The 24,968-nt window shown below is 52.2% G+C and overlaps 2 protein-coding genes across 2 annotated transcripts; one reads left to right on the forward strand and one right to left on the reverse strand.

Annotated features, from left to right (window-relative positions):
* Nucleotides 1-5,995: 5,995 nt before the first annotated feature.
* On the reverse strand, nt 5,996-14,101 carry LOC130583077 (gallinacin-5-like). The gene is given in 5 exon segments (XM_057382186.1): nt 5,996-6,187; nt 6,343-6,469; nt 7,055-7,141; nt 13,220-13,306; nt 14,044-14,101. Coding segments are annotated over 4 exon segments (288 nt in total). The 5' UTR covers nt 13,278-13,306; nt 14,044-14,101; the 3' UTR covers nt 5,996-6,171.
* A 4,214-nt stretch (nt 14,102-18,315) lies between these two features.
* Nucleotides 18,316-24,968, forward strand: XKR5 (XK related 5). Its single transcript, XM_057382190.1, has 7 exons — nt 18,316-18,406; nt 19,188-19,371; nt 19,482-19,657; nt 20,276-20,485; nt 20,594-20,763; nt 21,287-21,398; nt 22,125-24,968. The coding sequence occupies exons 1-7, from the start codon at nt 18,349-18,351 to the stop codon at nt 23,222-23,224; spliced, it is 2,010 nt and encodes a 669-aa protein (XP_057238173.1). The 5' UTR covers nt 18,316-18,348; the 3' UTR covers nt 23,225-24,968.

The raw sequence follows: 24,968 nt of genomic DNA on the forward strand, positions 1-24,968 counted from the left end.
ATGGCAGTGGAAGCCGGTTTGAGGTTGGTCTCTTCTCCCAGGTAACAATGGACAGGGCCAGAGGAAATGGGCTCAATCTGTACCAGGGAAGGTTTAGACTGGATAGGAGGAGTAATTCCCTTGAATAAAGGCTAATCAAATATTGGATCAGGCTGGCCGGGGAAAATGGTGGAGAAATCCTTCCAGGAGGGACTGAACAACTGTAAATGTGGTATCTGGGGAGCTGGGTTACAGCTGGGCTTGGTGGTGCTAGGGGAATGGTTGTGTTTAATGATCTTAGAGGGCTTTCCCAACATCAGTAATTCCCTGAGTCGATGGCTTGTTGCTCTCACAAATGCGTACGCATGGACACACACATGAAGCTCCCAAACCACAATGACTGAGSTTTGCTTTGCGGAAATGGAGTAGCCCCTGCCTTTGATGGAGCAGGGAATTGTAACCCCAGGCTGCCTGAGACGGGAACAGAGGAGAAACCCATTTATTCCGTGTGTGTGAAATTGTGCCTATTTGCCGGCAAATGTTCAGTTAAGCCATTTCTGAGGCCAACCAGTCCAGGAGCTGCATGGCCTCCTCCTCCTGCTCCTGGCTGCTGACAGGATGTGGAGCAGCACAGCTCCCACAGAGGCACAGCAGGGAGGGCGGTGGCACTGGAACAGGACAAGAAGGAGCAGCAGGGACAGCTCCTGTGGGTCACCATGGCCGTGCACCATTAACAGACAGAGCACCAAGAAGGGCCCAGCATGTGAAGCTGCAGCGGTCAGGAACAAGGGACAACCATAACCAGCAGGATCAGGAGAAGGATCCTGGTCCCCCAGAGGGAGAATCCACAGGGCAGCTCCAGCACAGGCACCCCAAACAGCCTGGCCCTGCAGGCACTGACAAGCTCAGCATCCCCAAAGCACGGCCAGGCAGGAGCATCCCCAGGGACACACACGCTGCTCAYCCCCAGCACCATCCCCAGGGCCTTGTGCTGCCACCAAGGCAGTGCCACCSCCAGGGCCAGCAGGCACAGCAGCCCTGCAGCAGCAGGACACGCACACACGGCCCAGCCCTGCAATGCCCAAGTGCTCGTCTTTATTGAANGGTCACCAGGGGCGCTGTTGGGTCCCAGCCAGGCAGGGTGGGTGCGATGATTCCCCCCGGCCGCAGGGGGCGCTGTGGGGCGAGTCCCAGCAGGTTCACATCTCCCAGTGGCCAATGGCGGACACAAACCAGCAGAGGTGGATAGAGAGAAGTTCCTCTGCAAACTCACAGCAGAAACGTCGATCTCGGTGCTCCTCTGGATAGCAAGAAACCCCAGAACTGCCGAATGAGCAAAGATATGAACAGAATCCTACAGCTGCAGATGAGATGCAGCTSAACTCAACCACTGCAGCTGGAATCACACAGATCCCCAGCAAGGCACTGGGGCAGAAGATCACAGTGCAGCAAACAGGAACCAACGAATGGAGATGCTGGGCTCTGGAGAAAGCAGCAGTTGAGATCTCCCCCACAGGTAGCAGGACCACCATCCTCCCCGGAGCCAAGCAGGGCAGGAAGTGACGCTACCTCCCGTCCCACACAAATGCCCTGCCCAGCCAAAAACGTCTGTGAGAGCTTCCCTCTCTCCAAAAAAAAAAAAAAAAACCAAAAACAAACTGCCAGACAGGAGATGTTCTTAGGGAGACTTTTCGGATGGGGCTAGGGTCTTTTTTCTTCAACAAAGGCCCAGCCATCAAAAGGATGACCAGGCAATCAGTGTAACCCAGCAACCAAATGAAAATTGCTCAAGAAAGGAAACAAAAGGAGAAACCTTAACCCACAACACCCATTTACTGCCCCTGTGAAACTTTGGCCATTTGCAGGCAAATGGTCAAGTAAAGCCATGTCTGAGGACAACCAGTCCAGGAGCTGAATGGCCTCCTCCTCCTGCTCCTGGCTGCTGGGACAGGGTGTGCAGCAGCACAGCCCCACACAGGCACAGCAGGGAGGGTGGTGGCACTGGAACAGGACAAGGAGGAACAGCAGGGACAGCTCCTGTGGGTCACCATGGCCATGCACGATCAAGGGACATAACCCCAGCATAGACCTGCACGTGAAGCTGTTACTGCCAAGGGACAAGGGACATGTGAAAGTAGCAGGACCAGCACAGGGATCGCACTTTCCCCACAAGAAGCATCTGCAGCACAGCTCCATCCCAGGCACCCCAAACAGCCTGGCCCTGCAGGCACTGACAGGCTCAGCGTCCCCAAAGCTCGGCCAGGCAGGAGCATCCCCAGGGACACACACGCTGCTCACCCCCAGCACCATCCCCAGGGCCTTGTGCTGCCACCAAGGCAGTGCCACCCCCAGGGCCAGCAGGCACAGCAGCCCTGCAGCAGCAGGACACCCACACACGGCCCCGCCCTGCAATGCCCAAGTGCTCGTCTTTATTGAAGCCAGGAAAAGCAGCCCCNTTGATCAAACCCACAAGGATTTTTCCCTCCCTTATTTGGCATCCATCCCACATGGAATTAATAAGGGGATTATTTAGCAGACATTGACAGGAAATAAATTTGCAGCACATTTCATTGTGGGCAAAGGAGGAAACTGTTTCCTCAGCCAGGATTCCGACCTCATCTCTTGCAGCACACGCTGTACAGCGTGCATCTTCCAATGGATCTCGCAGGGTAGTTGCATCTCCCATAAGTGCAGTATCCCCTATTTCGCTTGCATTGACCTGGAGTTCCTGTTTCCATGGGGAAAGAGAAAACACCCAGAACAAATAAAGCAATTATCTGTGAGTGCACTGTGTGCTTACAAAAGGCTGATACTGCTCGTGACTTTCAGTCCAATGGATGGGCTCAGGTTCCACCTCCCCCCTGCAAAAATCATGCACAGGGCAAAAGATCATCCAGAGACACCCAACAGGAAAAGGTGGTGCAGGGTCGAAGCCTGAAACAAAACTCCTTCCTGACCCACCAAAGGAACCAGGATTGTTTTTCCAGGGGCTCTCTCCACCCCATGTCTGTGTCSTGTTGAACAGTCACTGGAGAAACACCTTTTTCTTCAATCCCCCTTACCTTTGCATCATTCCCACCGACAGTCACTTCCCAAGACATGGAAAACCCSAATAAATGGGGGCCCACACCTCCCCCAATTTCCCCTCTTCCCCTCTCACCTGCAGCACCCTGGACCAGCAGGAGGATCAGGGGGAAGAGCAGGAACAGGATCTTCATGGCTGCTGCCTCTCCTGGGTCTTCACAGGGCTGCAGAGGGGACACCAAGGCAATGGGGACATGCAGGAGCCCAGGTGGGGCAGGAGCCTGGGTTCTGTGCTTCACCAAACTGCAGAGGGGCTGCCTCCAGCCACAGCAAATGATGTTTCCTCTCATTATCTCTTATAAAGAATTCTGGTATCTGGGCCATGCTTCCAACCTTGGGTGCATTTCATGATGTCCCATTCTCTGGGAAATCCATTACSTCATCCGATCCTTTTTCAGGAGACTCCACAATCACCTACCTGATGAAGCTCTTGGTGTTCAGGCAGCAACAAACCCAGCAGGAATCACTGTGTCCAGCAGCCCTTGGGTCCAAGGAGCACTTTTTGGGGCAAAACACTCTGATTTTATATCGTTGCAAGCCGTGGGGACATTCACTGATTTTTGCTGTCACATCTCSCCTTGGCCAATCAGAAAGCCACCCATCCATGTGGGGGTGCTGGGGTTTCTCCTCATCCCTCTCTGATGCAATGGCAGAGGCTGAGGGGCCTCCTGGGGCTGTTGCAATCACAGTCACCGTTGTCCCCACGCAACACCTCTTGTGACACCCCTGGCACAGCGGCACCGGGCTGTGGTGGCCTGGCATGGACTGCCTGGGATGGACAAAACAGGCTGGTGCTGGCAGAAGGGGGAACCAGTCCCAACCAGTGTTTCCTGTGATGATGGTGAGACCCTGGCAAAGGGTGCCCAGAGAAGCTGTGGCTTCCCCTGGATCCCTGGAAATGTCCAAGGCCAGGTTTGATAGGGCTTGGAGCAACCTGGGATAGTGGAAGGTGTCCCTGTCAACGGCAGTGGATGGAACTGGATGATCTTTGACATCTCTTCCAACCCAAACCATTCCATGATTCTGTGATAAAATATTTGTCTCTCCCTGTCCTGTGAGTTTGTTTAGTGAGCTGGTTTTGTGTGACACATAGAAGCGTTCAAAAATTTTTGATTTTCTTCTCTATTTACATCACAATAGCAGCTTAACCTTTGCCAAGGATTTGCCCTGCCAGGAAGTGATAAGATTAAGGTTGCCTTTCTGGTAGCTGTTCAGATAAACAAGAAATGCACAGAGGGAAAGTAGTCAGGTGAGACTGCACCTCACCTCGTTCTGTCTGAATCCACTGCTCCTAAAACTGCCAAAATCTGCAAATGTCATTCAACAGAAGCAAAACCCAATTAAGTGTGTGCAAACTACGGGAGATGGGTGAAGGAAGGCAAACAGGACCTTATCAGGCCTTGGAGGTGTGAACTTGATCAAGAGAGTTTTTGGATTTATAGGATTTCTGTGGTGTTTCAGAAAGATGAAGATCAAGGTGGCCCACTGAGGAAAGGTCCTGAGATAGAAAGAAGCCCGTCCTACATTCGTGTCAKTATCTGTCCTGTATTCCGAGTAAACTTTATTTCTAAGCCTTTTTTGTACAAACAATCTGCCTGTGGTGTGTCCATTACTCAGGGAGAACAAAGCCCTTGGATCTGGTTCTTGGAGTGAAGGGTGGGGCTTGAGGTTGGATGCATCACGGACACAGGGTCTGGTGTCATCTCTCTGAGAGATGCGTGGAATSATGGGATGGTTTGGGTTGGAAGGAGCCTTAAAGATCATCTCATTCCAACCCCCTGCCATGGGCAGRSACACTTTGATTAGACCACGATGCTCCAAGTCCTGTCCAACCTGGCCCTTTTGCATGATGGGGACATTCCCTCAGCATCAATTGCAGAATTCAGTGTGCATTGCTGGGTCTTTGTTTCTGGAGATTTGGAACCACTCAGGACCAGCCCAGGGCCAGCACAGCCAGGAGCTGCTGTTTATGGCATGGAAAGGGCTTCTCTAATCCCCACTGCAGGGAGGCCATGGCTGGGACCAGCCCTGCCCAGGGGAACTGCTCTGACCTGGGATCCTGTGCTCGACCCCATCAGAGCTGCAGCTTGGCCTTGCTGATCCTGGCACARAGTTGGACCCGCAGCTGGCACGCTGATCTGACCTTCCCTGTACCCACAGCACTGCCCAGTACCCCAGGAGAGGCTGCTCCCACCCTCTGGCTGCCCTCCTCCATGGAGGGGGCTGTGGCTGTCCCTTGCCCTGGCAGCCCCATGGTGACTGCCCCAATGGCGACCCCCACGGCACCCCTGAGCAGATCCTGGATATGCCACAAGGCTCACCCACACCTGGGCTCCTAAATGAGCCCCTACCCCAGCCCCAGGCCTTGAAACCCTCCCACACTGACCCCCAGCTCAGACCCAAGCTTCTGAGAAGCCCAGGGCTAAAGCCATCAGTCCCTATCGCCTCTGGAGCAGAATGGCTCTCCCTTACTCCGATATATCCCCAAAACACCCCAACACATGGAGGACGTGGTGTCCCCCACGCAGGCCCCACAGCTGGGGATGGACCCCAAGATGCCCCATGAGGACAGCCCCATGGAACAGCCCCACGAGGACTCCTGACCCAATTTGGGATCCAGTGGACAACCAGCAGGTCCCCACAGAAATTAGAGGTGTCACAGCAACCCCCAACCCCTGACCTGGGTGTGCAGTGCTAGTGTCCCCTCACTGAGCCAAAAGGCCGGTGCTGGGGTCCCTGTGAGTGTCACATGTGTCCCCCTCCCCTGATGGATGGAGATGCTGGTGTGGCTGAGGCCAGCATGGGGAGAAGATGGACAGTGGGGCAGTGCTTGTGTGTCCACCTCTGTCAGGAATTCACCGCGTCCTCTTCACCCTTCCCGATGCGCAGAGGAAAGAGATGCACACCCAGGACACACATCTGGGCAGTGGGAATGGCCACCGCCGTGTATTGGGGACATGCTGGGGACGCTGGATAAGGGATGGCATCAAGGTCTGGCTGTCCAGGGGTGTCGCTGCTCCCAGCGGTGCTTGGTGCCTCCGGGCAGCATCGTCCCGACCGCGCAGGGAGGGCAGGAGCTGCTGCTCTGCTCGGGGATCCGGGAGCTCCTCAGGGGTACCATCGCCTGCGGGAGGGAAATTCTGGCAGTGCTTGTCCCTTCCAGGGCGGCAGAGAGAGCTCAGGGATGTCCCTGAACCCTTGGGCTGCATATTTCCCCTTTTTTTCCCCAACAGCCTCACCGCAAACCCCAACAGGGAGCAGCCTGAGCYCTGAACTTACATCCGGCAGCAGAATTCCTGCTCGGAGCAGAGCCCGACACGGCCGATSCCCGGCGGGCAGGAGCGGTGCGAGCAGAATCCTCCGCGCCGCTCGCAGTCCTGCGCTGATGCTCGGCCCGGGGAGAGCCCTGCAGGGCACACAGAGAGGAAGGAAACTTCCAGCCGAGATGCTGAGCGCAGCCCCTGCTCCCTGCGTGGCCAGCGTTAGCCCAGCCCTGCCCGCCCCACGCCGCGGATGCTGAGCAGGTGCGTGCAGCAGGAATCCGGGCGGGTTTATGGCGCTCGGACGGGAGACACTGCACCCCTAGACAGGCTCTGCCAGAGGCTTTCCATCGTGCCTACTGCCTCTCCCCCGGAACGAGGGAGAAGAGAACTCCAAGGGTGGAAGCAGGATTTCCCGTCCTCCTCCATCCTCCTCCTCCTCTCCAGCAGGGCTGCTGTGCCCAATGCTGCCGATTCAGAAAGGCAAGGGCGAGGGYGTGGGAGAGGGGATCAAATCCCAGTTTGGGAAGGCTGACAGCTTTAGTACAACACCCCAGCTCTGGTCCCAAGTGTAAAACCCGAAACTGGAGTGTTTCCTTGAAGGTTTGGGGTGAGAGGAACCTGGTAGGGATGGCACAGCCACCAGGGGAACTCACACGTGGCTCATCAGCCCAGCTGGCAAATCCCCCCTACAAAAACACCGACAAAGCACAAACCCTCCCATTTCTTACCTGTCACTGCCTGCAGCACCAGGAGGAGCAGAGCCCACATGATGGGCATGATCCGCATGCCTGGGAGTCACCAGCAGGGTCGCAGCTCTGGGGAGAGAAGGGAAGCAGAGGTGAATGGGAGGGTCCCTGCCTGCAGGTCGTGTGTCACCTGCACGGGGACAGAGCTGAGGAGAGGGGATGTGACCGATGTGACCAGTCACTGGCAGGAGGATGYACTCAGCAGCCCGGAAYTGGAGCTTTCCARCACCAGCAGCTGCAGTTTGGTCTCYCCGCTTGGCACAGCGCCCCTTGGGATGGCTGACACCTCAAAATGCCCAGCCCCAAAGCTCCTTTTTCTGTTTCTTTCCCGGACAGAGAGAAACAAACAGAGCTTTCCTCATCTGACACCTGAGGAGGATTCCCAAACCTCCAGCCCAGGATCTTGTGTCACCCCGTGTTGCGTAAGGGCCGCTGTGGTTTGCCGGACACCTCTGGGGTCACACACACAGCGTCCCTGTTYGTTAGCTTTGGCAAACAATCAGCTTTCCCCACACAAAGGAGCTCTGTCTGCCTCCCCCCACGGGAAGCACGCTCTCTATGCTTCACTTGAAAATAACTGGGAAGAYGCTGCTTGGGATGACAGCCCCGTCCAACAGGCAATCCCAGCAAGGACAAGCTTTAATTGTGGCTTTGTTTGGGGTGGTTTGCTGTGTGTAACCCTTTGCTTGTGTTTGATGGTGCATCTTTACAGATTTTCCAGCTTTGCTGCAGGTTCTGGGTTATGGGTAAGTGGGTGTGGATSTCSTGCACGATGGGTGTTCRCTGAGWGGYCACACRAATYGWGGAATCACAGAATGGTTTGGTTTGCAAGGAGGTTCCAGCCTACTGCTACACCTTCCAGTAGGTGCTCCAAGCCCTGTCCAACCTGGCCTTGAACACTTCCAGGGATGGGACAGCCACAGYTTCTCTGGGCAAAACATGAATGYGCCTTTGATCCCAACAACTCACCGTATTTTGTTGTTTTTTCACTCCCCYCTGAGGGAAATCGTACAAACCATTTGCAGATCTGTACCCAGGGGGGTCACTGCTACTCTGCTGTGGTAGAACACTCCAGACAGCTTCTTATTTCCTTCACCTGATCCAACAGCCACAGCCAGAAAAAGGAAAAGGCCTTGCCCCATTTTTTTGTAGTATCTGAGCTGTCTTGGTATGAGAGCCACAGGAGGCAAGGGACTGGGAGCAGCTACATTTGGTAGTCAGGTTCCTTATGGATCTTTGTTAAGGTGGCAATTAATTGTGCCTCTGTGCTGTTACTCTAACAAACGCTCCAGTTTAATCYCTGGAAGTGTCCAAGGCCAGGCTGGACAGGGTTTGAAGCAATCCTGGGGTAGTGGAAGGTGTCCCTGCCCATGGCAGGGCAATAGGATCCAGACAATTTTAAGGTCACCTCCAACACAAATAATTTTATKATTCTCTGCTTCTATGAATTTGAACCTGTGCAGCACTGGGGAGATGGAATTKGGATAAGAAGCAGGGAGGAGATGAACAGCATGGATCATAAGGGGTGTCAGCCTGTATTTCACTCTAAAGCTGGCTCTTGAAGCCATTCCCCAGCCATAAAGGCAAGGACAGATATTTGTGAGCTAAAAGCAYGATGAGACTGGATTCTCCATGATGCTGGCTACCGACAGATGAGTTTAAAATGACAAGGGCTTAATCCTCCCTGCAAAGTCCTTGAGCAAAACTCTTGTGCCATTCCAGTTTGTGAAACACTCACCTACCGTGGATTGTGCAAAATCTTCTTAGGACATCAACTGTAAATTGCTGGTTTGGCTCCACTTGGCAACTTCCTGAGGTTTTTATCCAGGGGATTCCTGGGAGGCAGCCGTTGGCCCAGCTCCCTGCCCTGCACAAGGATGTGGTTTCAAGGGGGGCAGAGTCTTTTGCAGAAACATCTGCTTTGAACAGACYCAGAGACTSAGGGAGYTGGGCCTGCTCKGTCTGGAGAAGGGAAGGCTGAGAAGGGATCTCAAAAATCATTATAAATACCTCCAAGGGGTGCCAGAGGATGGTGCCAGAYTCTGTTCAGTGATGCACAGTGACAGGATGAGGAGCAACGGCCATAAACTAAAACACAAGAAGTTCCACCTCAACATGAGGAAKAAATTCTTTGCATTGAAGCTCTCAGAGTACTGGAACAGCTGCCCAGGGAGGGTGTGGAGTTTYCTCTCTGGAGACATTCCAAATACACCAGGATGCATTCCTGTGTCACCTGCTCCAGGTGACCCTGCCTTGGCARGAAGGTTGGGCTGGATGSTCTCCAGAGGTGCCTTGCAACCCCMAAAATGCTGTGGTTCTGTGAAGGGTGGGCAGATGATCTGCAACRAAGGGGGAACTCAAAGCTTTGAGTCCTTTGCATGTTGCCACTTGGGTTTGGTTGCTTCTCTTAAAAGTCAACCATTACTGCTCCTCCCTTCTCAGAAATCATGGAATGGTTTGGATTGAAAGGGAAATTGATGATAATCTCTATCAAGTCCCCTGCCATGGGCACAGACACCTTCCCCTATCCCAGGTTGCTCCAAGCCCATCCTTGGACATTTCCAGGGATTCAGGGGCAGCCACAGTTTCTCTGGACACAAAGGGTCCTGGTCAGCACAAGAACACTCCTGATCATGCAGGACCAGGGGCGGAGACAGAGCTGACTTAGCAATCTCCTCTTTCTGGGTTTTCTGTTGTGGGCCAGGGCAGGACAGGATGAATCTCTATGAAGAGAAGTCATCAAAGTCMCAGGGGAATTGGCCTCTTGTACATGTTTCTGTAATTGTCTCAAGCAATGTCACAGGTCTAACTCCRATCTCCTGGTTTGCTACTGCAGCCAATATAAATTTTACAGATTTACTCCAAATTTATGTCAGGCAGAAAAAACAACAGAAAATCCAGACTTCAAATTACCAATTGGTCCTGCTCATTGCGTTTTCAGTTCCTATAATAAAACAACATGCTGCTCCCAGGTCTGAAAGCTCTGGGCCAGGAGATGGGAACCCAAAGTTTTCCAAGCAGAGGTTCCATGAAATGTCACCCTGGAGAAGATTTTGTGATCCCAGTGGAAATGGTGACTGATCCTAGCCTTAGTCATGGCAGAGRATTCCTAGCAGGTGTGTGTGGAAAATTTGCCAGCACTCACTCAATCAGCAGCCCAAGAGAGGAAAATATTTTGGTAAACTACACATTCTTGGCAAGTTTAGATTGATTTCAGAATTCTTGTTTRAAGTTCTTAATGGAAATAAGTCTTGGGAAATGAATGGGAAATTAATTACTCTTGGAAATTAATGACAAACACCACAAGGGACAGCCATGCAACTTTCCCAGCTCCTGTTTTTATTGAAAGGAGAATGATAAATCCTTGGTGGCTGGTACAACAATTCCTTGAATCCAACGATGTCAAAAGTGATCATTCCTGGAAATTCTCTGGCAATTAGCCCCACTACAGCCTACACAAAGRAAAGGATATTTCAGGGTTTCCAGTATTATGTTTATGAGAAAAATCCTGCTACTTGGGATTCAAATGATAATTTGGGAAGTCATCTTTGCCCCAGATAAATCCTAAACTTACCATCTGCAGCAATTTTTCCCGGGACCACACGTCCCCAGGTAATCATTGCCACGAGGGCATTTCCCCCTGTGGCAGAAAGTCCCACGATATCCACATGTCAATCTCCCAGGTCTTGCCAAGCTTCCACCTTTAAAAATAACAAATAAATCACAAAATAAACAAAAAAAAAGGGAGACGTTATTTCTGCCAGGGATTTGCATTTTGCTTAATCCCTATGAGCTAACACCGTGTCACACTGGTGCCCCAAGTCATGACAGTTCAGCCCTCAGAGGAGGAGGTCTGTGAGCAGAACAGCCAAGCAAATGCTCTGATTCTTTCTTTTGATGTGTCTCCTAGGCCAGGACTCCCKCAGGAACTCAGATTTTAGGGGTGGACATCAGAAAACTGATAGAAAACAGTAAGTGTGCACTTAGCAGCTCTTGGAGCCTTGTAGGTCACAATTCAGGAGGGTGAACCCRCTCATCTGTGAGGGTCCCACTTTGATAAAAAAAGGGGGAAGAGACTTTTAATGTGAACAGACAAAGGGGAATTGTTTTAAACTAAAAAAGGAAGTGTTTAGATTAGGTTTTAGAGAGAAATTTCTTCCCTGTGAGGGTGGGGAGGCCCTGGCACAGGGTGCCCAGAGATGATGTGGCTGCCCCTGAATCCCTGGAAGTGTCCAAGGTGAGGTTGAATGGGACTTGGAGCAACCTGGGATGGTRGAAGGTGTTGACAGGGTGTGGARTGAGGTCTTTWAATTCCCTTCCAACCCCAACCAGTCCATGATTCTATAGATTTTTCCTGTTTCCCTCCCTGTTCATTTCACCAATGTCTCAAACAGGTCCTGGTGTCCAGCAGCTCACAGGGATGGCTCTCACACATGGATAAATTCATCACTCCATGCAGAAAAACAGTTCCACACCATCAGACCCAGCACACCAGGCATTGCCCTCTGGGTTTGGRTCTGGAACACATGAAATTGCTCTTGCCCACATGGTTAAACTGTCTTCCTTCCTAAAATAGGATATCCCCATCCAAATTGCCTCATGGGATTGCCCACCAGCCTGTACTGCTCCCAGAACAGGTTTTATCTGTGAAAGTGCTGATTTCCAGGGATCAAAACAACCCCAGGGAGCAGACTGGAAACTAGGAAGGATATTGCCTGGCCCTGTTTGGTTGATTAATAAAGATGTARCCTGGCAGCTGATGCGTTCTGGATGCACCTGACTGAGTGCACATGAACCAATTAATCCCAGTTTCCAGCTCATCCATGGAATGATGCTAATTGCAGCAYTTTCAGAGAGAGGGGAGTTTGTTCCAGCAAACAGATAATGGATATTACATGTATCCAATGGATATTACACACATCACTGATGTGCTGTATCCCAGCACGTGGGTGGAGAGACACATGCACATCCAGAAAATCCCAGGGAGAAATAAAGGAGTGCTTGGAAGGGTGAATAAAACTGCCTGTGGGGCACTGCAGAGGTGACTGGGAGCAGTCTGAGCTCTCAGAAACACTATTTATTCCAGATACAGATGGATTTCTAGCTTTGATATACCCAGAAGGTCCTATTGAAAACAGTCCAACATGCACTGTGTGTTAAATAAAAGTACAAAACAGACAAAAGGAGMACTTTGCCCCAAGTCCTGCCTCTTAGAAATGCCAGAAGCAGAAGCCCAGGTAAGAATAAGATCTGACAGCCATAGAGAATCACAGAATCAYGGACTCATTKAGGYTGGAAAAGACCTTTGAGATCATCCAGTCCAATTTTAATCCAGCACTGCYAAGCCCAYCACTRAACCAYRTCCCCAMRTGCCACATSTACACATATTTTAAACCCCTCTAGGGATGTAGGTGACACTGCTCCCACATTTCTTATCTTCTGCAGTCCATCACARTMTTTTTCCATCTTTACTTCCCCAGGGAGCACTTTCCACTGTGTTCCCACAGAGATCAACCCCAAAAATCCACCAGCCCTTGTTTGTGCACAGGGTGCCCTGCAAATGTAGCTGTGCCATTTTCAGGGGCAATATTAAAATACAATCCCCTTTTCTGGACAAAAACTGTGAATTTTGGGGTTCCAGAACCCTTTGCACTCACCCACAGGCACAGCCTTACACCATCTCTTATGGCTGAACAGGTTTCTCCACCAAGGAGATGCTGCCAGTAGCATTTAAACCTTAACTCATGATTTTATGCCCCTCAACCCGAAGTACAAACTCCTAGAGCAAAGTGTATTGGAAGAGCAAAGAACCAGAATCCTTCTCTTTTTTCTGTGTGCTTTAAGAATACCTGGTTATGATTTAATTTGTTTGTTGGGTGGCTCAGAGGCAAAGTGATTTAAGTAAAGTCCTGCAGGGTTTAACAGGGAAAACTGTGGTGCTGAATGGTAATTTTGGGGTTGCCCCTCCTGCTTTCACAGTGATGGTTGGATCGTTTGTCTGCTAATTTCATGTATCATTGTAATCTCCCAGGGAGTTTTGATGATTTCCTTGAGAATTCTTTGCAGGAGGCAGCTTGGCCACATCCCAAAGCAGACAAGGAGACCATGGCAAGACTCTTTAGTCCCTCACCTTGATTTACACCTTACCTGCAGCTCCATGAAATGCCACCAAGAGGAGAACAAGAAGAAAATGAAGGATTTTCATGGCCCAGGGTGGGCTGGGAACTCGGGTCACTGCAGAGAAAGGAGAGCAGGACATTGGTTAGGGGTTTGTCCCTCCACAGTCAGAAAAGTGACACAGAGAAATGTTCTTCAAAACCTGCAAGTTATCTAAAAGAGGTTATGAAACATTTCTGTTATGGTAATATCTATTCCTAAGATTTTCCTGGAGCACACAGAGGATCATGGCACAGGAAAAAAACTTCCATGCAAAAATTAAATTTTAAATCCCCCTTGTAATTAACACTTCAAGTAACCAGCTATTTATCCTTGATTTCTTGATACTTTGTAATGCAATGCAACAAATTTGATTTGCCTTATGGAATTTAAAGCTGTTAATTCAGAAAGTAAGACAACTTTTGCTAGATTTACGCAAAACAACCCCATGGGTTTTCTCAAGTTTTCCTAATTAAAAATGAGCAGAAAAAGCAATTTTCTTCACACAATTAACTCAAAAGCCATCTTTTCCTTATTCTCGCTTAAGGCTGTTGCTTTTTCTTCACCTCAGGAACAACATGATTTCCAGGATAAATTTTTTGAGTATTTGCATTTTCTGCAGCCAACAACAGCTCTTCTCCCTTATCAACATTTTGACACCTCTAGAACTGCCTCGTGTCAGACTGGAGTCACCGCACAGTTAAGGCTATAAAACAAAATTCAGATAAACATGAAAAACATGAAATCTTCAACCCATTTAAGAAGGACAAAACCTTTGAAGAGAAACTGAATAATGAGAATATTTTGCTTGTTACCAGGTAGGAGAAGGCTCTTGGTTGGAACAGTCCTCGGATCAGTGTTGGCCACCCAGATGAAGGAACAGAGCGTGGCTTTGTGCTGTTTGTGGAGAGAAGTTTGACCTCCACAGCCTGGTGGTGGCCAATCAGGCTTTGGGGARCTCTGGAGACACCCAGTGAATCCTCTTTGCTGTCGTCCTGCTAAGAGGAACCGAGGAATGGCTTTCAAACCATTGCAGCATCACCCCAGGAAATGTGTTGGGTGGCACAAACCACCTCGGGCCACCTCCCAAAACCCTTGGGCCACCTCCCTTCGTGCAACCCTTGGGCCACAGAAGCTTGCTCAAAGTCTCAGCTTCCATTTCTTTTCAATTTTGTATTCCCTTACAAACATGGAAAATAATCAGCTGGAATTACAGTAAAATAAGAAACACCAAACCTGTGTTAAATGGGAAGCTGGTTCTTTGGAAATTCGGGGAGAGGATTAGTGAGTTGTCATTAATTCTAACAATTTTTACTGTTGGAAGGGAAAATCTGGGCAATTATGAAGATTGAAAAGATCTGCACTAGGGCATGACAGAGAAAAAAAGCAAGAAAGGAAAACAGAAATCTAAGAGTTGTGAATAAAAAAGGAAAAAATTTTTTTTTTTCAAATTTTTGCACCAAAACATTTTTATTACTAGGTTAACTGCATGGCATGCAAGACATTTTATACCATGTCTATTTATGGAAATTATGACAGCTCATGCTCAGCAATTTTAGTTTTATTATGATCTTTATTCTCTCGCCATGGGCAGGAGGATTTACTGAGCCAAGCACTCGTAAGGATTTACTGAGCCCAGCATTGGTAAGCATCCTCCTTTTTCTCCAAGCACTCCCCCAGCRGCTCCCTGCTCTCCACGCCTTTACGGGCATTTCTATAAATTCAGGTGCCATTTGCAGAGGGATCTTCACTTCCCCTTTTATCCCTCTTTCCTACGGAACCCGGCCAACCCCATTTCGTGGGAGTTGCCGTTCTCCTCTGGCAGCTGCTGGAGCAGGCTGAGCTCACCCCTGCGAGAGCCTCCCTGGGCTCGCCCTTCATGCCCTGCAGGGATTTTTCTTAGATCTCTTTGTTTTCTTTCCCAATCAAAGCAACTATTTCACCGAGGTTTCCAGCACAGCCTTTTCAGCAGCTTTCAGGCTGCCCGAAGGCTTCTCGTTTCTCTGGACTGCTCCTTTTGGTGCTTTTCTTTCCWCACTTTTGGGATTTTGACATTAAGTACTCAACGTTGAATGGATTTGGTCCCACAGCGTGGTTAAACATAATTGTGCTGCGGTCACTTTTACAGAGCAGCTCCCACAAAGGTTTGGAATTTGGTGYTTTGCACTTAATCCAGGAAGGCAAATGTTCCTTTGCCAGGACCAGCTGCTCTAAAAACCACCATTTTACAGCAAGAAAAATCTACATTTTAGAGCAAAAAGGATCTATTCTTTGCATCTCCTGGCATCATCCACGATCGCTGCTCTGCTGCATCACCTCAGGCAAGGGAAGGACCTGCAGAGGATGTGCCCTGGTCCCGGGTCCATCAGGGCTGGGCTGTTGCTGAAACGCTTCTCCGAGGKGTCCTGAGGTATTTGCAGACAGATGTGCACCCAAACATCTGGGCTGAAGCAGGGTCTGTGTGGCAGCTCACCTGGAGAGCCGAGTCCAGATCTGGGACTGGACAATGCCAGAATGACCTGGAGCTGCTGGAGCAAATCCAGAGGATGCCACGGACAGGGACACCTTCCACAGGACCAGACTCCTTCAAATTCTGTCCAACCTGGCTTTGGATGCTTCCAGAGATCCAGGGGCAGCCACAGCTTCTCTGGGAATTGCATCCTCAGGGCCTCACCACCCTCACAGGGAAAAATTCCTTCCCAATATCCTGTCTAACCCTGCCCTCTGGCAGTTTGTACCCATTCTCCCTTGTCTTGACCCTCCATCCCTTGTCCTCCAGTCACTCTCCAGCTCTCCTGGAGCCCCTTTAAGCCCTGGAAGGGGCTCTGAGCTCTCCCCAGAGCCTTCTGTAGCTTTATGGGAGACTGGAGAAGTTTTTTTTTTTACCAGGAGAGGCTTCTGGGTGCTGAAATACAGCAGAGAAAAGCGCAGCCAAACCGGTGGCTGGGAGGCAGCCAGAGCAACTGGGAGCTGGCACAGGAACTGGGGAGGGTGGCTCACTCTGGGAATATCTTCTGGAAGGACTTCTGGCTTTCTCCTTCTCTGCTTGGCATAGTTCCTGTAATGGGGGAATGCACAGAATTTATTCCTGGCTTGGAGAGGAGGAGAGATTGAGGAAAGGCAGCTGAGGCACCTCAGGGTGGGTTTTTTGGGGGAATGATGATGATGGAGGGCAAGGGGGATGAGATGATGAGATTCACACGCTTTCTGTGGGTGACAAGCAGGGTCACATTGTGCCTGAATGGGACCTGGCAGCTTCCTCACTGCTGGATTTGCAAATTTGTTTCTTCCACATCCCGCTCTCAGCTCTGGAAGAGGCTTTGGTGCCCATTAGAGGTTGAGTTATGCTTTGTATGCAAAAAAAAAAAAAAGGGTTTTCTAGGAATGGGCCACTTGGCACTGGTGATATCTGCTGTTGTGGGGGACAGAAACAGCCAAGGCTCAGCTTCCCTTGGCCCCAGAGCCCTAATTACAGCCCTGACTTTGTTAAAAGGCTTTGCTGGAGCTGGGCCCAACAGCTCAACATCGTTAATTAATGGAACATTAATAGGCATGGCAGTGGGACAGGAGGAAAAGTGGTTTGTGCTTTACACCCAAAGGGCTCCCACRCCCAACCAGAAGGATTTGAGGCTGCAAAGATGCCAAGTTGTTGGTGAAAAGCAGGGCTGGACACCCACAGAGAGCCTGGGATGCTCCCATCAGTAGAGACAACCTGGCAAGGACATTTCTGAACAGTTTGGTGGCTCCTCATTAACAGCAGAGCCTGAGCTTCATYGCCAGAATTGCAAAAAACCTCAATAAAATTTTAAAAAATCAACAATTAATGCACGAAAGCTCCTGAACACAGGTACATCCCACAGCCCAGCTGGTGTACAAACTTTTAGGAGCTTCCTGTAGCATTTTGCAAAACCTTAGGTGATATTTTGATTTAATTAAATCCCCTTTCGTGGCTTTTCCTGTAGTGACCTCCTAGGGCTTTATTTTGTAAAATTTTATTTTCTGAAAATCAGGGGTAGAGGCTGCAGGGCTGTAAATCAGGAGAAAAAGCAGATGCACACAAGAGGGCCCCTGAAACCTCCGGCGCTYGGGATCCCATTTCACAACGGTTTCATCTCTGCTGTAGGGAGAGAAAACAACCGGATTAATTTATGGCTCCATGCACACCGTGTCCCAGCTGCCACCTAGTGCTCGTCGCTGCGACACGAGGACATCGCACAGGGGACATCGGGGTGGGAGTGTGGCAATGGACAGTGATTTGGGGGACATGGGAATGGGAGTGTGGCAATGGACAGCGATTTGGGGGACATCGGGGTGGGAGTGTGGCAATGGACAGCGATTTGGGGGACATCGGGGTGGGAGTGTGGCAATGAACAGCGATTTGGGGGACATCGGGGAAGGCGTGTGGCAATGAGCAGCGATTTGGGGGACATCGAGGTGAGAGTGTGGCAATGGAAAAGGAATTGGGGGACATTGGGGTGAGAGTGTGGCAATGGACAAGGAATTGGGGGACATCGAGGTGAGAGTGCGGCAATGAGCAGCGATTTGGGGGACATCGAGGTGGGAGTGTGGCAATGGAAAAGGAATTGGGGGACATTGGGGTGAGAGTGTGGCAATGGACAAGGAATTGGGGGACATCGAGGTGGGAGTGTGGCAATGGACAGCGATTTGGGGGACATCGGGGTGGGAGTGTGGCAATGAGCAGCGATTTGGGGGAATTTGGGGTGGGCGTGTGCCGGTTCTGAAGAACCCAGGGGACATCAGCACGGGCTTGTGCCGCGGCACAAGAACCCGGGGGACATCGGAGAGGGCTCGTGCCAGTGCACGACAATTTGGGGGATGCCAGGACGGGTTTGTGGCAGCGCACAGCAGCCCCAGGGCTCTTGGGCTGGTGAAGCCCCCATCGGTCTCGGTGTCCCCAAGCCCCCGAGGGTGACGCAAGCACGATGATGTCACACTGCCCGGGGAGGGGACACGGGGGGAGGCGCCCGCTGGGGCCGCGGAGGGGCGGGCGGAGCGGGACCGGCTCCGGCGGCTCCTTCCTCCTCCTTCCTCCTCCTCCTCCTCCTCCTCCTTCTCCTCCCCTTCCTCCCTCCTCCTCCTCTCCCCGTGCTGCTCCCAGGATGCGCGGGGCCGTCCCCGGGCTCAGCCTGGCGCTGCTGGCGGCGGAGAGCGGCGCCCGTGAGTGAGCGCGCAGGGTGCGCGCAGGATGCGCGGGGTGCGGGGAGGCTGCGCTCCCGCCCAGAGCGGGGGAGGGCGGGTGGGATAGTGGCAGCGGCCCCTCCGCGGCCATCCCGGGGTCCCGGAGCACCCCCGTGCACCGGGGAGGGGGAGATGCGCGGTTCTGCCGCCGGTGGCACGGTGGGCGCGGGCGTTCAGCATCCCTGCGGGCCCGGCCGTTCCTCTTGGATTTTTTATTTGAATAATGGATTTTTTTCCCCCCCCACTTATTTATTTATTTGGTTGGTTTGGAGGCCGAGGTTTTTATCAGAGCTCTCCGTGGGGCCGGGCCCCTCGGTGGCCGTGGCTGTGTCACAGCTGACAAAGCCACCGGGAGCCGGCAGCTGCAGATAAGAGCAGGACAAGGGCTGCGAACCCTCAGGGCGGGCTGGGAGATGGAGTTCTGGCGGGAATGGCTTTAAACTGACAGAGAGTRGGTTTAGATTGGRTATTAGRAAGAAATTCTTCCCKKTGAGGGTGGTGAGGCCTTGGCACATTTTMCCTRGAGAAGCTGTGGCTGCTCMATCCTTGAAAATATTCATAGCTGGGTTCGACAGGGCTTGGAACAAYCTGGGWTAGTGRAAGGTRTCCCTGCCCGTGGCAGAAGGTGGAATGAGATGATTTTCAAGGTYCTTTCCAACCCAAACCMRTCTGGGATTCTGTGGTTATGAATGGTACCGCTCAGTTGCTGTCGGTGTGTGGCTGTGTCATCCCTCAGCGCTGCTTCTGTGCCCTTCTCCAGGGCTCTGTGCCATCATCCACTACTTTGTCCGTGGGCAGCTGGGCTGGTTCGGGCTGACCATCGCCTGCCTGGTGCCCGGCTACGCCGCCCAGCTCCTCAGCATCCTCTGGTTCCGGGCAGACGGACGCCCGCCCGGCTGCTGGCTCCTGGCTCTGCACCTCCTGCAGCTGGGCCTGTGGAAGCGGTGAGAGACCCTCCCCGTGACCCACCCGACCCCCAAAACCCGGWGCAGCCCCAAACTGCCCCAAGGTGGGCTGGGCAGCCCGTGATGGTGATGACGGTGACCCTTTGCAGGTACTGGGATGTCGTGTGGGCGGCGGCAGAGAAGGGCGGCGGTGCCGGGGAGGCGCTGGCTCAGCTCGGGGATGTTTGCGTGCTGCGGCTCCTGGAGGCCCTGCTGCAGACCCTGCCTCACCTCCTGCTCCAAGCCTACGTGGTGGTGGCCGTGGAGCCAGCAGGGCTGATCCCTGGTGAGCTGCCAGGAGGGGTGAGGGTTTGGGTGAGGGATTCAGGTGACCTCTGGATGGAGGAATGTGCTGCAGAGGGACTGGAAAACCTCGATGTGAAGCAGCAGGGACAAGGTTGGCTGAAAGATCTGCTCTGGCTGCATGCAGACGTGGCTGCTTTGCCACAAAGGTGAACTTCAGGTGTGCAGAGGGAGGTGTTGGGGTGTGGATCACGGCATGTGCAAGGTCACACTCATTGTCCATCTCTGGTCTGATCACAGTGACCGGGATGGAGCTGCCCTGGGGCTGCAGAGCTCTGTCCCTGGAGAGAGTGCTCAGAGAGCATCACAGGCACATGATGAGCACACAGACACCAGATTTAGTTGAAATAGTTCAATTTGATCCTTGGAAACATTCACAGTCAGGTTGGACTGGGCTCTGAGCAGCCTGGTCTCGTGGAAGGTGTCCCTGCTCGTTGCAGGTGGCCTTTAATGTCCTTTCCAACCCAGCCTGCTCTGTGATTCCTTGATTCTGTGATTCACTCAGCAGGATTGAACCCTCCCTAACACTGAGATACTGAGATACGGCCCTGCTGTGCATCTGAGCACCCTTCAGAGCCCTGACTGCCCCTGTCCCTTACAGGTGTCAGCGCAGGGCTGTCCCTGCTGTCCCTGGCCTGGGCTTTGGTGTCCTACAGCCACTTCACCTGCCTGCTGAAGCCTGGCCACCTGAGCCCTCCAGCCGCCGTCATCCTGTGCCTGCTGCTCTGGAGGACAGGCATGCTGGGCACCCGGGTGCTGGCCCTGGTGCTCTTTGCAAGGCTCTATTCCTTTTGGGTTTTTGCTGTGGCAGGTAAGACCTGAGATCCCCTTCCCTCCCCACAAATCGACGCCAGCCCTGCGACACTCCTGGTGCTGGGGCTGTTTGCAGCCTCTTCCATTCCATCCCTTCTCCCTGCAGGTRTCCACTGGCTGGTCATGTCCTTCTGGCTGGTAGCCCAGCAGACGGATATTGTGGCCCAGCCGTGCCGCTGGAGGCTCTTCAAYTGCCTGCTGGGAGCTGTGTACATCTTCTGCTACATCAATGTCCGGCCCGGCCCCTCCAAGAGCAGGGTGGCCGTGTTTTACTCAGTGAGTCCCCGGGATATTTTGTATTCCACATGGATACAGCTTCGGGGAAAAGCAGTAGCTCCAGGCTCTCACCTCCCACATCAGCACTTGCTAAAAATCCAGCGGTTTACAGTGTCCTGAAAAGCCACGTGGTCACCAGGGTGAATGTGCCTTCTGCACTGGCTTTGATTCCTTAGAGGCAGCCACACAATGTCAGTGGTAAAAAATAGATCGGTGAAGACCTTGCAGAGAACTCAGTTCAACAATTTCAATGTTTTAAGTGATAAATTTGGTGCAAAAGATAACAGGAGAAGAGTTCAAGGCCAGGTTGGACAGGGCTTTGAGCACTCTGGGATAGTGGAGGGTGTCCCTGCCCATGACAGAGGGTGGAATGAGATGATCTTCAAGGTGCCTTCCAGCCCAAACCATTCTGTAATTGTAAGAATAGATGAAAATCTAGAAACTGGGTGTTTCCTGTTCTCCGAGGCAAATCTAAAGCCTTTAGAAGGATAAAGGTGATGACTCTCTTCCCCCTGCCCTGCAGATAATGCTGATGGAGAACACKCTCCTGCTGCTGTTGGGCACCCGGTTCCTGCAGGCAGAGCTGAGGAACAGCCTGATGGTGACTGGGGCTGTCATGTCGGGGTCTGTGATAGGTAAGATCACGGGGATTGGAGCTTGGATTGCACATTTGGAGAGTAGTTTGAAGAAATGAGCATCCAGACCYTTGTCCCCAGTCCCTCTCCAGCTCTCCTGGAGCCCGTTTAGGCACTGGAAGGGGCTCTGAGCTGTCCCTGGGTCCTTCTCCTCTCCAGGTGAGCACCCCCAGCTCTCCCAGCCTGGCTGCAGAGCAGAGGAGCCCCACTCTTGGAGCATCTTCATGTCATATTTTCCCATGGGATGGGGGCACAAGGAAGCCCTGTGGGCTTTCCCAGAGTGGCCTCACACAGGTGTAAATAAATGGGATGGAAAAGGAGCAATTCCTGTGGTCTTGGATGAGTTTAGGACATCAGTAGGAAGCTGCCCTAAAAACCTGCTGCTATCTCTTGTAATGGCCAGAGGATGGAGGTGCTGTGACATGGAAAGTTCCCTGCATCTCACATCTCCTCCCTCCCCTGTGCCCTGCCTGGACAGCTGTCAGTCTGTACATTAATCCAGATTAAATTTGCGATTGAGTATGCATTTCCTTTACCAAAATCTGTTCAAGTGGGGTTTCTTGCATCCCTGTAAATGCATGAAGAATGAAAAATTTCCTGATTCCGAGCAGCATCTTTGCAAAGGGCTGATTGATCTGGAGGTGCAGCAAGGTCTGGCCTCTTCACACCTGACCCAAATGCTGCTGGGGCTCCTCAGTGACATTTTCCATCACTGCTCTTTTCCAGGTGCTGTAGCTCTGGTGGTTTACTACAGCCTGCTCCATCCCAAATCCACAGAGATCTGGCAGGGATTCCTGGAGTCAACCTGCGGTGCTGTAGCAGGTGGGGACGAGGAGGTGTCTGGAGAGAGCTCCCAAGCTGGGCAGAGTTCAGGGACTTTGGAAGATGAAGCATCCTTGGTGGAGGAAGGGACCAAGACAGATCCCAAAAATGAGACCAGCTCATCGTTCCTGCAGTCCAAAGGGTGTTTGGAGGACAGCTGGACTGACCATCACCACTGGCTGCTGGTGAAGCTGGCCATGAAGACGGGAGATCTGTCTGTGATCAACGCAGCTTTTGGAGATGGTGGCTTGGGAGAGGCTTTTCCTGGAGGATGGATGGGGACAAAACCCCCTGGGGTTGAGCCCGGGGCAAACTTTTCCCTCCCCGGGGCAAACTTTTCTCTCCCCATGAGGGACATCCGTCCATCTGGATTGACAGTAGAGAACGGAGGGGGTGTCAAACCCAGCGCTGGAGCTGTGGGGGTGGCTCAGGAGGATGGAGCAGGGCAGGAGCCTGATCTCCCCCCSTCCACATCCCATCACAGCGGCTTCTCCCCAGACTCGACCGAGAGCTCCTCTGTGTATTTCAGCGCGAGCGCAGGAGGCATCACCTCGCCTGGGACAGGGACAAACATGGCCCTGGTGCAAAGGGACAGCGAAGCACAGCCTCCCTCAGGCTGCCTGGGAGAAGGAGGAGGAGGAGGAAGAGGAGGAGGAAAGGATTTATCCCTTGGGATGGCCAGCATCAGCCCAATCCTGGGCTCTTGTGCCCACAAGTGTCTGCAGAGAAGCTCTTCCGTCGGCACCACAGACAGCTGTGGGGTGGCAGGTCCCCCCAAAGARGGGACAGAASCCACAGGGACAGAGRGTGCCCTCGTGGGGTGCCATCACCTTTGGGACACRCACCCCTGTGGCCCGCAGGAGACTGTTGTGAGGAGGAAGCTGAGGTCACCGTGCTTCACCTCCACCCCCAAGGCYGGTGCTAAAATCCCCCAGCGAGGACTGGGGGAGCTGGCACAGGGGACAGACCTGTCTGGCTACCAGGGTGACCCTGGAAATGGCTGAACTGTCACCTTGGGTCAGCCTTGGAGGGCCTGTCTCATCAACAGGGTGTGGCAGGGATGAAGATTGTCCCCCCACAGGGGCTGATGTGCTCCTCCATCACTGGGGTGTCACCTGCCCTCTCAGCACATCTTCTCCCTGCAGTTTTGAACAACTTCAAGAAGCCTTAAAACACCCTAAAAGTGCAGGGCTGGTTATTTATTGAGCTTATTTATGTCACAGTCCTGCCAGGCAGCTGGAGCATTCTGCCTTTGGTGTGACAATGACTTGAAGTGTGTCCTTTAACCAGTGGCTTGTCCCAGGGTGGAGCTCTGGTTGCTGTCTCCAGGGGCTGCAGTGCTGCCCAAAGCAGCTTTCTCAGGAYGAATAAGTGCCTCAACCAGAAAAATGATGAGTTTTACTCTTTAATATCCTTCCTCCTGGGCAGAGTAAACCCTCAAGTAAGGCTCAGCAGTGCTTGATTTATTTTTCCCCACCAGGTTTATGTGAGACCTTTTCCACATCCATTTTTGGGGGTCACAAAGGATTGCAGRTCCTCTTTGTGCTGCAGATCAGAACCTCAGGACATGGAATTACAGCCAAAAGCCACGTCCTGCCACTTGCCTGCTGTCCTGCTTCCTCAAGTGGCCTTTTCTCTGCAGCCTCCTCCTTGTCCCCTCTCAGCTGSAGATCACAGCACCCCAGAATTATTTGGGTTGGAATGGAACTTTAAGCTCACCCAGGTCCAACCCCTCYGTGGGCAGGGASAACTTCCACTATCCCAGGTGACCACATTATGATCCACCTGGATGCTCCCTCCTAAACTCAGCCTCAAGCCAAATCTCAGACCAGTTCCTACTGCCACCATAATAAAATCCCTGGTGCAGGAAGGGTTTGTTATTTCAAGAACTAAAAGCATCACTGTTGTGGTCTCACAAACATCCAGTGCTTCCCACTGGGCTGGCTGGRCATGGATTTGTGCCCAGGACACAGACTGGTGCCCAGGACATGGCCTGACATGTTAATTGAGATGTGAGCAGCTGGATTCAYCACTGAGCTCGTGGGTGCCAKCTGGAGCACATCTGGCTGTGCCCTCCAGCTGCTGCTCCACTGAGTGGGGTTCTGCTGCTGCCACGGGACAGGAAAAGGAGCAGGAAGGACACCTGTGATGAATTATTTAAAAAAGCTTCCACAATGCATTCCCTGCTCAGGGCTGACCCAGCCAGATGTTTCCTCAGGGCACTCAAAACCCAGTTGGTGCYGGGTATGGAGTGAAGCCACATTCCAGTGTGGTGAAGGCTGCCTGTCTCCATCTGGACCCCAGCCCTCCGTGCTGTGGCTGGGATCTGCAGGCAGGAGCAGCTCCAGAGGCTTTTCCAGAGTCATTCTCACTCTGGATCATACAGAAGGGAGCATTAACAGGAATTTTTACCTGGCTTGGTTTTCTACTTTTGATAATATATCATTATGCTTTGAAAGAACCCAACCAGTCTTTGCTGTGTCTCTGTCTCATGTTGGGGGTGAAAGTAAGTGTGGACTGGTCTCTGTTCCCACTTTTTGCTCCTACAGCTCCTGCAGGATGAGTCTGTCAGGATTTCCAGTGGGAGGGTGAAAAGGGACCTGAGCAACAGGATCTGAGGGAACGGCCTGAAAATGTGTCAGGGAAGGTTTAGGCTGGATATTACAAAAGGATTCAACCAGCATGAAACTGTCCCATGGGCCAGTCAGAAAAGAAATAGAATCTTGAGAAAATAAAGAATGCTTGTGT

Source organism: Malurus melanocephalus, unplaced genomic scaffold (genome assembly GCF_030028575.1).
Source record: "Malurus melanocephalus ecotype Western Australia unplaced genomic scaffold, MMel_1.1 scaffold_553, whole genome shotgun sequence".
Taxonomy (NCBI): Eukaryota; Metazoa; Chordata; class Aves; order Passeriformes; family Maluridae; genus Malurus; species Malurus melanocephalus.